Genomic DNA, 14,391 nt, shown 5'->3' with positions numbered 1-14,391 from the left:
CTGGCATCAAAGGTTGGTTCACTTCTGAAAATAAAAATAAACACACACACATATGCACACGCACCCACACACACACACACACACACTCACACACACACACGCACACGCACACGCGCACGCGCACGCGCACGCGCACACGCACACACACACACACACACACACACACACACACACACACACACACACACACACACACACACACACACACACTTTTAATATGTGCCAAAAGGTATGCAGTCAAGATTGTAACTACATACAAACAGTCTTTACAAGTGCATCTAAAACCAATGTTGATGCATCTGAAGATGGAAAAGTCAATTCAAAAAGTGAAACTTTTATTTATTCTATATTCATTTCAAAATTATTGACACTGTATCTGTCATGCATCTATAATCCATCCATCTATTTTCTACCGCTTGTCCCGTTCGGAGTCGCAGGGGGTGCTGGAGCCTATCTCAGCTGCATTATGAATTGTAATTTATAGTGTGTATATAATTGATAATGCATTTTAATAACTCACACTTCTTCATCTGCAGTTCCAGTAACTGCTACATCAGACTTTGTCATGAACCTGGTGTACTGTCTGTAACAGGACTTGTGGTACCGCACTTCCATGGCCACAAAGTCTCTGTCTTCAATATGCAAGAGAATGCTACTGTCTTGCTTTATCCTGGCAGGGTTCATCAACTGGCCTAAAAATAAGATGATTAAATGGGCAGCACGGTGGAAGAGGAGTTAGTGCGTCTGCCTCCCAATACGAAGGTCCTGAGTAGTCCTGAGTTCAATCCCGGGCTCAGGATCATTCTGTGTGGAGTTTGCATGTTCTCCCCGTGACTGCGTGGGTTCCCACCGGGTACTCTGGCTTCTTTCCACCTCCAAAGACATGCACCTGGGGATAGGTTGATAGGCAACACTAAAGTGGCCCTAGTGTGTGAATGTGAGTGTGAATGTTGTCTGTCTATCTGTGTTGGCCCTGCGATGAGGGGGCGACTTGTACAGGGTGCACACCGCCTTCCGCCGATTGTAGCTGAGATAGGCTCCAGCGCCTCAGAAGGGAATAAGCGGTAGTAAATGGATGGATAAGTGGTTTGAATGTGTGTAAGTGCTATGTATAGAGTGTGTGTTTACCTGCTGAAAGCGTTCTGCCTGTGAAAGATGGTTCTTCAGCCGGTTGCCTCCCACGGTAATTCTCTCATCCGTTTTCTTGCAAATGATAGAAATGGCAAAAGATCTTAGTCTTTTCTTTGGAATGTCACTTGTCGAGCCCGAAGCGTTGTCCGATGCCATAAACTCATCTTTGACCCACATCCAGCCATTTGGCCAGTTTTTCAGCAGAATCCAAACGCTTCTTATCAATGAACCGCCAGTAACAAGTCGGGTGAAGCCCAGCGTCATCAGGGATATCTTTAAATTCAACATCGATACAGGATTTCAATGTCTCGGAATGCAGAAAGGGAAATGGATGGCGTGGCGCAGTGGGAGAGTGGCCGTGCGTAACCCGAGGGTCCCTGATTCAATACCCACCTAGTACCAACCTCGTCACGTCCGTTGTGTCCTGAGCAAGACACTTCACCCTTGCTCCTGATGGGTGCTGGTTAACGCCTTGCATGGCAGCTCCCTCCATCAGTGTGTGAATGTGTGTGTGAATGGGTAAATGTGGAAGTAGTGTAAAAGCGCTTTGAGTACCTTGAAGGTAGAAAAGCGCTATACAAATACAACCCATTTATCATTTATTTATTTATAAATGTAGTCATTCAACCCAGCTCCCTCCATCTCAGCCAGTGGAGTGGACAGCGCAACACCAACAAGCTCTGGAAAAGCTGATAGACATGTTATCTGATCCCCCAATAATAGCCTTTCCAAATCTAGAGAAGCCGTTTGTCTTATACGTTGATGCATCTGAAGATGGTCTTGAGGCAGTATTGTATCAGCATCAAGGAACAGCACTTAGAGTGATTGGCTATGGATTGCGCATACTCACCCCAACAGAGAAGAATTACAGACTCCATTCAGGAAAACTGGAATTCCTCGGTCTTGAATGGGCGGTGACTGAGCGGTTCCGCTAATACCTCTTCCACGCTCCACACTTTACAGCCTACAGCAATAACAACCACCTGACATATGTCATGAGGACCGCAAAGTTGAACGCAGTGGGACATCACTGGGTGTCAGAATTGGCTGATTTTGGATTTTAGGTTCACTCTTAAATACGGACCAGGGAGCGCCAACCGTGACGCCGACTTTCTATCTCGCCAACCGACTGCAATGGAGGAGATCATGAAAGGATGCACTGAGGAAAATGGACCAGAAGACATTGCAGCCGTGGGAGAAGCACTCCATTTCTGTGGCAAAAGAGAGATTATGGATCTCAGCCATAACCTGTAATGTAGATGTGCTGCAGCAGTTGTCGTCCACCGACAGTCATTTCACTGGTGCGTGAAATCCCTAAAGATGTGAGAGCTCAAGTGAGGATAAGTATAATTTATGGATCCCAAGGCAGTCTCAGGACACTCCCCTAAATCCACATGGACCAGTCTTCAAGCCTGTGGAGAGAACCACTTCACAGTGGAACCTGAAATAGAGGAACTCGACGACAGGAATCGACGACAAGATGGAGACGATGCCATTCAGCAAGGACAGCGAACACGAGATGCAAGACAAAGGACATGCAAGGGAACAAAGACCAAGACATAGACCTCGACATCTCAGCACCAGAACTTCAGGATGAAGATGGTGTCCTGTCTTCAGTAGATTCCACATCCTCAGAGGACAGTGAACATGCCGAGAGAATAAGGTGGTCTACAGAAACACGCCGACCAAGACATATCGTTTCACATGCTAGATTAGGACAACCTAGTAATGAATTAGTCTAAAGGTAGGCTGCCAATTTTCGCCTACGGCCCCTCCGACCACCACCTATCATTCATTCATTCACCAGTGTGAGCGGCACCATGGGCAAGGGTAAAGTGTCCTGCCCAAGGACACAACGGCAGCGATTTGCATGTCAAGAGGTGGGGAGAGTACCTGCAACCCTCAGGTTTCTGGCACGGCCGCTCTACCCACTACGGTATACCGATCCATATTTGGATCTTAGTAAATAAGAATCTCTGTACATAAACTATTTTTAAATGAAGTTATTCAGTTATTAATTAAGTTACTTTTTGAGGAAAGTATTATCACTGCGTGTGACATCTAATTGATTGATACGCCTACAGATGAAATTCTTTCTCCTTTTCAATATTAATTTAGTCATTGTTGCTGTTGAGTCATCAAGTTCACACATGATCATTGTTCAAGACTTTTGTTTCAAAATCAAAGCACACATAAGCACTGCAGAAGCTGCAGATGCTAATAATGACGTGGTGAAACGCACAATGTCAAAGTGGTCCCTCGTCTCCTTTTTTGAACCTTTTTGAGCCTTTCACTCAAATATGCACGTCTTTAATCAGGTCATGTATAAACAAAGGCTTGCAAGGACAGTTGTAAACTATCAGGAAGCACATATCAAATGGCAATGTGTTCTCTGCATTGCACTCATGAATATAAAGAGCTTCTGTTGTGCTGAGCTGACAGCTGCTGGGTTGAGAGATTAGCCGACAGAAGAACCCAAGGCTGCTGTCAGACTTTTTGGACCATCTTCTAGCTAATCAAGTTGACCACACTGTTAATATTCTGATAATATTTTGAAAGCAGCAGCTGAGAAGACATCGAATTAGGCTTCTTTTAAATCTTAAACAACCTTTTTCCATGGAATCAGAATCAGTACCACATTGTACTGATGATGCATGTCTAAGTCAACCACAGAAGAACAAATCCAGTTTATATGCTTGACAAATCAAAATAACCAAAAATCAAAGCTCCTATTTATTGCCTGACTCAGAACTACCTTCGTCCTCTCCTCTTTAAAATATGGGCAGGGGATGAGACTCCACCAGCAGAGCAGCTCAGTGTTCAGACATGAGCTGACCAGCCAGCCTATCTTGTGACAATTTGTTGGCATAGCAGAAAATACAGAATACATGATGTATTTAAAATTGGATATTACAAAATATGCTTCGAAGGGATGTTTTCACTCCTACTGTGAGAGGCTGCGTGGAGCATTCTAAGGGCGTTGGATTTATGTTTCCGTATTCATCCACTGACAAATTTACAACAGAAAATAAATATGTAGATGGCTTGCTATAAATTGAATGCAAGACTGTCACTGCAAAAATCTGCACGATCAAATGCCTATGCCTGCAAGTTGGACCCTCTCTGGACATCAGCTTACACTTTCCAGCCTATTAAAACTGCACAGGAAACATGTCATTTTTGGGAGTCATGTAATTTTTCTAATTTAAGTGAAGTATAGACAAGATTCGAAGATGCTCTTGATTTGGGTTGGGCAATGTCAAATATATACATTTGGGCGACGATATAGATGTTATATATATTTAATAATATCAACAGTTACGATACCCAGTAGTATCAATACATGGTTGGTACTACAGGGCTTAGATCGATGTTTTTAACCATTAAAAAATATTTATTCATTTTTGTAATTGTAAAAGACCTCAGGAAATAAGTCCCACAATACAAAAATGCCAAATTATTTATATCAGGGCCAATAGTCGGAAATTATTTAAATAATTAACTGATAGTATTGTACTACCCTCTTATGTTTTATCTTTTTGACTATAATTGTGATTAAAATGTCATTATTTAATGATCTTAAAAATGTGAAGTATTAGTATCAGCTCTGGTATGATCTTGTAACTACTTGTTATTGCATCCATGCCCACATGTGTATTATCGCTTACAATTAATGAGGTATCCAAACAACAGAAGAAGTGTTAATACATTTTAAGAGAAGTGTAGATAGAACTATGCTACAGCAAAAGAGTAACCAGATATTGGGATTAAATTAGCAAGGTGATTAAAAATAGTTTTAATAACATATTAGAACTGGAAATTATATACATTTTAGTCCATATCGCCTAATTTGTTTTGACATTGGCTTTTAATTTTCCTGAAGGAACTCTCCTGAAGGAATCAATAAAGTACTATCTATCTATCTATCTATCTATCTATCTATCTATCTATCTATCTATCTATCTATCTATCTATCTATCTGTCTGTCTGTCTGTCTGTCTGTCTGTCTGTCTGTCTGTCTGTCTGTCTGTCTGTCTGTCTGTCTGTCTGTCTGTCTGTCTGTCTGTCCGTCCGTCCGTCCGTCCGTCCGTCCGTCCGTCCGTCCGTCCGTCCGTCCGTCCGTCCGTCCGTCCGTCCGTCCGTCCGTCCGTCCGTCCATCCATCCATCCATCCATCCATCCATCTATCTATCTATCTTCTATGTAATAATGTATGAAAGATTTCCTGTTTCTCTTTGAATTTGCACCACGCTTAATGATGTTCTTGTAACCTTCTGTAACATGTCCTCACAGCAAAAGTTCACTGATGTTTTTCTCATTGTGGTGTCTTCCTGTCCGTGCAGGTACACCGAGGAGGAGATTCGGCAGAAAGTGAACACGTTCAGGCAAATGCTGATGGACAAAGAAGGTGTCATCACCAGAGAGGGCTCACAACCTTTGTAAGTTTGTTGTAGTAAAAATAAAATAAGAGAAAAACTTTTGAAATGAACATTACCAATGTGCAACAATTTTTTTCCTCATTTTGGCTGGAAAGATGCAAGATACAAATCAGTAATGAATTTAATCGGAATATAATAAAGAGAAAATTGTAATTCATTGGGAGTAAAGTATGTTTTACCTAGGGCTGTCAGAGTTAACGCAATAACGCGTTGGCTATAGTTTTCAATAACGGCACTGATTTTCTTAACAGCTGACTAACGTGAACACTTCCTTTTTGACAATTGATTTTGACACATGGGGCAGAAATGGATGAATAAAAGTCTACCTCATGGAAATATCAGGTTTAAAGCCAAAGCAAGTTGTTCTCTCGACAAGAAAGGTTATATTTTTCTCGGTGAGTAGAGGCGAAATCTCCGCGGGAAACGCCTGCTGCGTTTGTCGTTCAGAGGTGGGTGGTGCTTCACTTCCGTGTTCAGATTACGATTGAGGTGCAGTGATAACACAACATTTTAATTGTTACTGTGTGACTGATTTAGTAAGATAACATAAAAGCTCAACAGAAATGAAAGACGGTCGGCAGGATGTCGAAAAAATACTTTTTTTATTTCAAACAGTCAATCCGACATTAAAACATTTCAAGACACTTTCTCAAAATAATGGCACACTTTTCCGGCTTCAAAATAAAAGTGCAATGCCATACATCCGGTTTAACTACATTTAAGTATTCTCCTTTGCCGCCAGAAATATTAGCCTGGAATTTAGCCAAAAGGGCAGGAAATATCAGCCTGTAGATTTTGCATGGCCAACAAAATATAAAAGGTGTTTCCAGCCTGTAAAAGTGAACCATGTGAAGTATTTTCAATAGATACCATAGCTACAACCCACCATACCAGAAACAATAGTATTGTCAACATTATTTTGACAATAAAATAACCAGTAATGTAATGATAATGCATAATAAATATTTAAGTACACACTTTCATATGCAATAAACTTATATTTCACGTATATTTTGACATTGTAATTGGAATATAAACTTTTACATTTTCAACTAAAATAAAATAAATAAATGATAGCAATAAAATATACTCTGTCTGTTGGCATCATTTGGTTCTTGATTACAATTCACAACCAAACACAGAAAGATTGGTTTTGTCTGTTAGGAAGGGGTTGGTGGAGCTTCAAATATACCCAATGAAAATAATTGAAGTTGCACTTCAATATTGAACATGTAGGTGGAGGTACAGTTGTATATTACTTATATGACAATCAGGAGGACATTTGTAAGTGTAGAGTCTGTTTGGAGTGCAAGATGTAGGGAGGATAACCACACACACTTTGTCCTGGCATGGCGGTTAGCCAACCGTTAATTAGGCTCTGAAGTGCAGGATAATTCAGCTCGGGTGTTGGGCCAGGCCAGCTGAGCGCGGCAACGATGGGCAGTGACAGCAGGACAAATAACGCCAGATTCAAGTGAAGACGTGATGAGGACCTCACGTTAAGGCCAGGAAATATTATAGAGTCGCAATGATGGTAATGTATCATCTGTTAAAAGGTCAATCCAGCAATCATATGGCCAATGTGGAGGAAGAGATTGTGCGCAATCATAACTGAATACCTCCTGGAGGCTGACGGCACATTTACCAAATCAATGGACTCAGGCTGGAACTCCGTGGGAGCCAAGACCTGTGGACTAGCAGATTGGAGGTAGCGAGAATGGCAAAATACACTCCAGTTGGTAATACATAGTTTGTTTCAGTCTACTTCGGTCTACAAGCCAGGTAAGCCCAACAACTACATGAGCAGAGCGAGACAGAATGGCAAAAAAAACCAAAGCTCTTTGACGTGGTTACCTGACATTTGAAGAGTGAGTGGTTCGGTTTGAAATTACACATTAGCCAGAGGGCGCCCATATAGTGAATTAACTACTTTGGGAGTCTTTAACGTGGAAACTGAGAGTGTTGTGTGACTATCAGAAACTAATTAGTCATTGAGAGTGGAAAGCAGGGCTCTGTCAGACACGCTGGGTCCAAGGATGCAACAGGAAGTCATTACTGCTGTTTTGAAGGTGATTTATTTTCTCTTTGAATATATATACAATGCATTACATGCAGATAGTGTGTGGTCCCTTTGCGATCAAGAGGGGTAACATCACCCTGTGTCACACTCTCCATACAAGCCAAAAAATTCACAGGCAGGTGCAGGTGTTTTTCATTCAGCAATCATTCAGCCCCACACACACTGCGCCCACACACCCACACACACATGTAGCCACACCCACTATCCCAGGTGACAAGTGAGAAACAAATCCCTGCCTCTACAGGGAGGTTGAGTGATTTAACTAGCTCTTCATCCAAAAAATTGTCATCTGCTCAAGAGTCAATGAAAGCAAGAATATTGAGTTCCTTTGAACACCAGAAAGGGTACCTGGAAGTTGAAGCTGCTGCCTGGAAGGTGCCAGAGATCAATCAATCAATCAATCAATGTTTATTTATAAAGCCCCAAATCACAAATGTCTCAAAGGACTGCACAAATCATTACGACTACAACATCCTCGGAAGAACCCACAAAAGGGCATGAAAAGAGATGTTGGCGGGGGAAGTTTAGCCGCTGTTTGTAAGGTCGAGATGGGCGGGTTGTTTGACGAGTGGGACATCGGGAGTCAAGTGGTCGGTTGCCCATGTAAACGCTGGCGACGTTGTCTCTTGAAGGGCGTGAGCCAAGTTGCATGGAAGGAGGTCCAGCGATGGCCGGATGTGAGTAGGAGAACAGAACCGCTTGTGCAAGTCATGTACACCGGCGGAAAGCCCCGCCTGGATCTGCTCTGGTCTTCCTCTAGCTTGCTGTTAACCTTGTCACTTCGAACAGCCAGTGAGATGAGGTCATCGTGGTCCAGAGTTATATCCACAGCAATCGTGTGATGCTCATTGTGGTCATCCAAGCCCAAGCAGAAAACATCCAAGAGAGCAGCAGGGTCCACGGGGGAAAACAGGAATGCGACATTACTATTGTCTAACACAGGTGTTCCTAACCCTTTTGACCTCATGGCCCCACTTTTCCACTACATAGAAGCCGTAGTATTATTTAATCTGAACGAGTTATCTTGTTCTAACTTTTAATGGTATTAAATATTTGTATCTAACCTACTTACACTTTAACAGGATACATCTTGTCAAATTTAATGAAACAATGTGTTAATCACACAGATTATCATCAAGGCTTAGGTTCAGCTAATTACAAAATAAGTGCTAATCAAATTTACTGTTAAAGAAGGGACACATAAGAACTGATGGAAAATTAATTTACAGTGCCAAAATAAATTCAAACAAAATTAATAATAAATGATAATCAAAAATATGTTTCTTTGCTAATCTGTCAATAAAATTAAAGTCCACATTAAAATACATCTTAACCACTTAGGTCATATTTTTTGCGCTTAAGAAACTTCTCTATGACTTTAGCTCCAGACTTCTTCTGTATGTTTGATATTTTCATTACTGCCACAAGTAGTGGAAACGTGTGTTGCAACTGCGTACCGCTGCGGCCCATACTGACCACAGCTGAGAAACAGATATTTTTTGGCAACTCATTGTTGGGCCGTGGTTAAGAAACACCGGCCAACCTTTCTAACTGAATAACAAACTAATCAGGAGAGATAACACTGAGTTTGTCGACATTAGTTTTATTATTGTTAATGTCTTCATCACCGCTCGTGTGATTTTGCTATAACAGTGATTGGATTTAGTGATGAAAATGATGAAGAAACGAAGTCAACGAAGTCAAATAGCTTGTGTGTTAAACAGTGTTCTAAAAATTACATTTAAAAAGTAATTTATTTATTTATTCTCGCGACACACAACAGTATTGTGTACATGTGCGTATTTTGTTGTCTGCTGTGTCACAGTGTGATTGTGCCTCTTACTATTTGATATCAAGTTTATTTTAGTGCGCTGCTGCTTTTTGCTTTCACTAGTAAAAAGATAGTTCTTGCATTGAACGTCCTGCCCCCCAGACCCTGTCTTGTTGTTGACATAAAACAACATAAAAAATAGCATAACATCAAGCTATCGCTAACAGCGTTGTAACGTACCTAAAAGTAATTGATTGGATCACTCAGCTGAGCTCCTTCCTGAGCTGCCACCTTACCGCGGTAGAGGAGTATGCATGTCCCAATGATCCTAGGAGCTATGTGTTCCGGGGGCTTCCACGCCCCCTGGTAGGGTCTCCCAAGACAAACAGGTCTTAGGTGAGGGATCAGACAAAGAGCAGCTCAAAAACGTCTATGAAAATGCAAGAATAAAGACTCTGATTTCCTTTGCTCGGACACGGGTCACCTGGGCCCCCCTCTGGAGCTAGGCCTGGAGTCGGGATACGATGGCGAGCGCCTGGTTGCTGGGCCTATATGGCCAGGCACAGCCTGAAGAGGCAACGTGGTTCCCCCCTCCAATGGGCTCACCACTCATGGGAGGGGCCATATGGGTCGGGTGCGTTGTGAGCGGGGCGGAAGCCAAAGGCAGGGCTCTTGGTGGTCCGATCCTCGGCTACATATACTAGCTCTTTGGACGTGGAATGTCACCTCGCTGGGGGAAGGAGCCTGAGCTTGTGGGCGAGGTGGAGAAGTTCCATCTGGATATAGTCAGACTCACTTTGACACACAGCAAGGACTCTGGAAGCGGTTCTCTCGAAAGGGGCTGGACTCTCTTCCAAACTGATGTTGTACACAGTGAGAGGCAACGGGCTGGGATAGCAATTCTTGTTGTCCCCCGGCTCAAAGCCTGCACATTGGAGTTCAACCCAGTGGACGAGAGGGTCGCTTCCCTCCGCCTTCGGATGGGGGGACGGGTCCTGACTGTTGTTTGTGCTTACGCACCAAACAGCAGTTCAGAGTACCCACCCTTTTTGGATACACTTGAGGGAGTACTAGAAAGTGCTCCAACAGGTGATTCCCTTGTCCTATTGGGGGACTTCAACGCTAATTTTGGCAACGATAGTGAAACCTGGAAAGGTGTGATTGGGGAAAATGGCCGCCCGGCTCTGAACCAGAGTGGTGTTTTGTTACTGGACTTCTGTGCTCGTCACAGATTGTCCATAGCAAACACCATGTTCAAACATAAGGGTGTCCATATGTGCATTTGGCAACAGGACACCCTAAGCTGCATTACTATGATCGACTTTGTAGTTGTGTCATCGGCTTTGCGGCCTCATGTTTTGGACAGTCGGGTGAAGAGAGGGGCGGAGCTTTCTATCGATCACCACCTGGTGGTGAGTTGGCTGCGATGATAGGGTGGGGTGCCGGACAAACCTGGCAGGCCCAAACGCTTTGTGAGGGTCTGCTGGGAACGTCTGGCAAAGTATCCTTTCAGAGAAAGTTTCAATTCCCACCTCCGGAAGAACTTTGAACATGTCACGAGGGAGGTGTTGGACATTGAGTCCGAGTGGACCATGTTCCGCACCTCTATTGTCGAGGCGGCTGATTGGAGCTGTGGCCGCAAGGTAGTTGGTGCCTGTCGGGGCGGTAATCCTAAAACCCGTTGGTGGACACCAGCGGTGAGGGATGCTTCAAGCTGAAGAAGGAGTCCTATCGGGTGTCCTCGGATTTGCGGCCTCATGTTTTGTACACTCGGGTTAAGAGGGGGCAGAACTTTCTAATCGCTTGAAGCAATTCTGTACCACCATCCGCAGCTTCAGGGAGGGGAAGCAGTGCACTGTCAACACTGTGTATGGTGAGGATGGTGTTCTGCTGACTATGACTGTGGATGTTGTATATCGGTGGAGGGAATACTTCGAATACCTCCTCAATCCCACCAACACGTCTTACTATGAGGAAGTAGTGCTTAGGGAATCTGTGGTGGGCTCTCCAATTTCTGGGGCTGAGGTTGCTGAGGTAGTTAAAAAGCTCCTCGGTGGCAAAACCCCGGGGGTGGATGAGTTCCTCCCGGAGTTCCTTAAGGCTCTGGATGCTGTGGGGCTCTCTTGGTTGACAAATCTCTGCAGCATCGCGTGGACATCGGGGGCGGTACGTCTGGATTGGCAGATCGGGATGGTGGTTCCTCTCTTTACGAAGGGGAACTGGAGGGTGTGTTCCAACTATTGTGGGATCACACTCCTCAGTCTTCCCGGTAAGATATGTTCATGTGTACTGGAGAGGAGGCTACGCCGGATCGTCGATTCAGGAGGAACAGTGTGATTTTCGTCCTGGTCGTGGAATTGTGGACCAGCTCTATACTCTCGGTAGGGTCCATTAAGGGTGCATGGGAGTTTGTCCAACCAGTCCACATGTGCTTTGTGGACTTGGAGAAGGCATTCGACCGTGTCACACGGGAAGTCCTGTGGGGAGTGCTAATAGAGTATAGGGTATCAGACTGTCTGATTGTGGCGGTCCGCTCCCAGTACGATCAGTGTCAGAGCTTGGTCCGCATTACCGGCAGTTTCCAGTGAGGGTTGGACCCCACCAAGGTTGTCCTTTGTCACCGATTCTGTTCATAACTCTTATGGACAGAATTTCTAGGCGCAGTCAAGGCGTTGAGGGGATACGGTTTTGTGGCTGCAGGATTAGGTCTCTGCTTTTTGGAGATGATGTGGTCCTGATGGCTTCATCTGGCTGGGATCTTCAGCTCACACTGGATTGGTTCGCAGCCGAGTGTGAAGCGACTTGGATGAGTATCAGCACCTCCAGGTCTGAATCCATGGTTCTCGCTTGGAAAAGGCTGGAGTGCCATCTCCAGGTTGGGGAGGAGACGCTGCCCCAAGTGGAGGAGTTCAAGTACCTCGAAGTTTTGTTCACGGGCGAGGGAAGAGTGGATCATGAGATCGGTGCAGCGTCTTCCGTAATGCGGACGCTGTATCGATCCGTTGTGGTGAAGAAGGAGCTGAGCCGGAAGGCAAAGCTCTCAATTTACCGGTCGATCACCGTTCCCATGCTCACCTATGGTCATGAGTTTTGGGTTATGACTGAAAGGACAAGATCACTGGTACAAGCGGCCGACATGAGTTTCTCCGCCGGGTGGCAGAGCTCTCCCTTAGAGATAGGGTGAGAAGCTCTGCCATCCCGGGGGAGCTCAAAGTAAAGCTACTGCTCCTCCACATCGAGTGGAGCCAAATGAGGTGGTTTGGGCATCTGGTCAGGATGCCACCCAAATGCCTCCCTAGGGAGGTGTTTAGTGCACCTCCGACCGGTAGGAGGCCAAGAGGAAGACCCAGGATAAATTCAATCAATCAATGTTCATTTATATAGCCCTAAATCACTAGTGTCTCAAAGGGCTGCACAAACCACAACACAACCCACTATGACATCCTCGGTAGGCCCACATAAGGGCAAGGAAAACTCACACCCAGTGGGATGTCGGTGACAATGATGACCCAGTGGGACGTCGGTGACAATGATGACTATGAGAACCTTGGAGAGGACTACATATGTGGGCAACCCCCCCTTCCTCTAGGGGACCGAAAGCAATGGATGTCGAGCGTGTCTAACATGATACTGTTGGGAAGACTATGTCTTCCGGCTGGCCTAGGAACACCTCAGGATCCCCGGGTGGAGCTGGACGAAGTGGCTGGGGAGAGGAAAGTCTGGGCTTCCCTATTTAGGCTGCTGCCCCCGTGACCCGACCTCGGATAAGCGGAAGAAGATGGATGGATGGCACTCAGCTGAGATAGGTTCCAGCACCCCCAGAGACAAGCTGTAGAAAATGGATGGATGGACTCGTTACTAGTAAAAATAACGGCGTTCCCACAGTCGTTATTATTTAATGCTGTTATTTCGAACACTGGTGTTAAACATACTTGGTCAAAAAAACTGATTCGGATTCTGATATTAAAAAGAACCTAAAAACCAAAACTGAACATTCCTATGTCTGTATACGCTGTCTTCCAGCTCTTTCACCAAACTGTAAATGTTTGAGGATGGCTAAATTAGGGGAACTCACTAAATCACCAAAATATCGACAATCTCTTGCATGACATGACATGAACATGGCAACTCCATTTCTGAACTCAGGATCTTGTAAGCATGTGAGAGATTGAGTTGCATGAAGCAAGCCGATCAGTGCAAATGTGATTGCTTTGAGGATGTCTGGAAAAGTCTACTGCTGTTCATGTTCAGTCAGAAAGTATGAATAAATTCAAATCATAAAGAAACAGCAGAGTTTCTCATTAGGTGAAACAGCGCTTTTGTATGATACGGCATACTTATTGGGACATTACTGTGTATATCAAGAGTAGCAGAATGTAAGTCAAAAGGATGAATTAAATACAATACACAGTCAAGTAGTGTGTGGCAGGAACCCAAGATGTGAGACAGATGGTGTAGGGTTCAAAAATAAAGTTTTTATTAATTAAATTTGGCACAGCGGAAGTGGCAAAAGTACCACCAAATATGAGCACAAAGCTAGTCCAGTCCAAGAGGTATGCAAGAGCAAAACGAAGCAAAATGCTTGAAAAGATAGTCCAAAAGTAACAACAAAAAGCGTGGCAAAAAGACCAAAAAAAGTAGCAACATAGAAAAAAGCACAACTATTTACAAACAAATCCAAATAAATAGAAACACAAATTTACATTGCCAGGAGAACTGGAGAAAAACAGAAGAAAATAAGCAAGCCTTCATAGATGCACACAACAACCAACACCCACAGCAGCAAAGCTTTAAAGACATTTTTTGTGTCTCCACATCTCTGTATTTTAATTTTTGCATTGCAGGTCAGAATCAGTCAAAAATGTTGAAATCGAGATTGAATATTTTCATGCTAGAACAAAAAGCAAAATACGAGAGCAGATTTCACAGCCTAATGTTTCAGTCCTTTCCTTTTAGCTTAAGTCCACGTTC

The 14,391-nt window shown here is 44.0% G+C and overlaps 1 protein-coding gene across 3 annotated transcripts in view; it reads left to right on the top strand.

Annotated features, from left to right (window-relative positions):
- srrm3 (serine/arginine repetitive matrix 3) overlaps nt 1-14,391 on the top strand; it is a 145,316-nt gene that overhangs the window by 56,377 nt on the left and 74,548 nt on the right. For all 3 annotated transcript variants that reach the window (XM_061898261.1, XM_061898259.1, XM_061898260.1), the window contains exon 3: nt 5,474-5,569. In XM_061898261.1, coding sequence (XP_061754245.1) covers nt 5,474-5,569 — 96 coding nt within the window. The remainder of the gene's footprint in view (nt 1-5,473; nt 5,570-14,391) is intronic.

Source organism: Nerophis ophidion, linkage group LG04 (genome assembly GCF_033978795.1).
Source record: "Nerophis ophidion isolate RoL-2023_Sa linkage group LG04, RoL_Noph_v1.0, whole genome shotgun sequence".
In the NCBI taxonomy this organism is placed as follows: domain Eukaryota; kingdom Metazoa; phylum Chordata; class Actinopteri; order Syngnathiformes; family Syngnathidae; genus Nerophis; species Nerophis ophidion.
The sequence above is the reverse complement of the archived record's forward strand: the minus strand, read 5'-3'. Positions and strand labels throughout refer to the sequence as shown.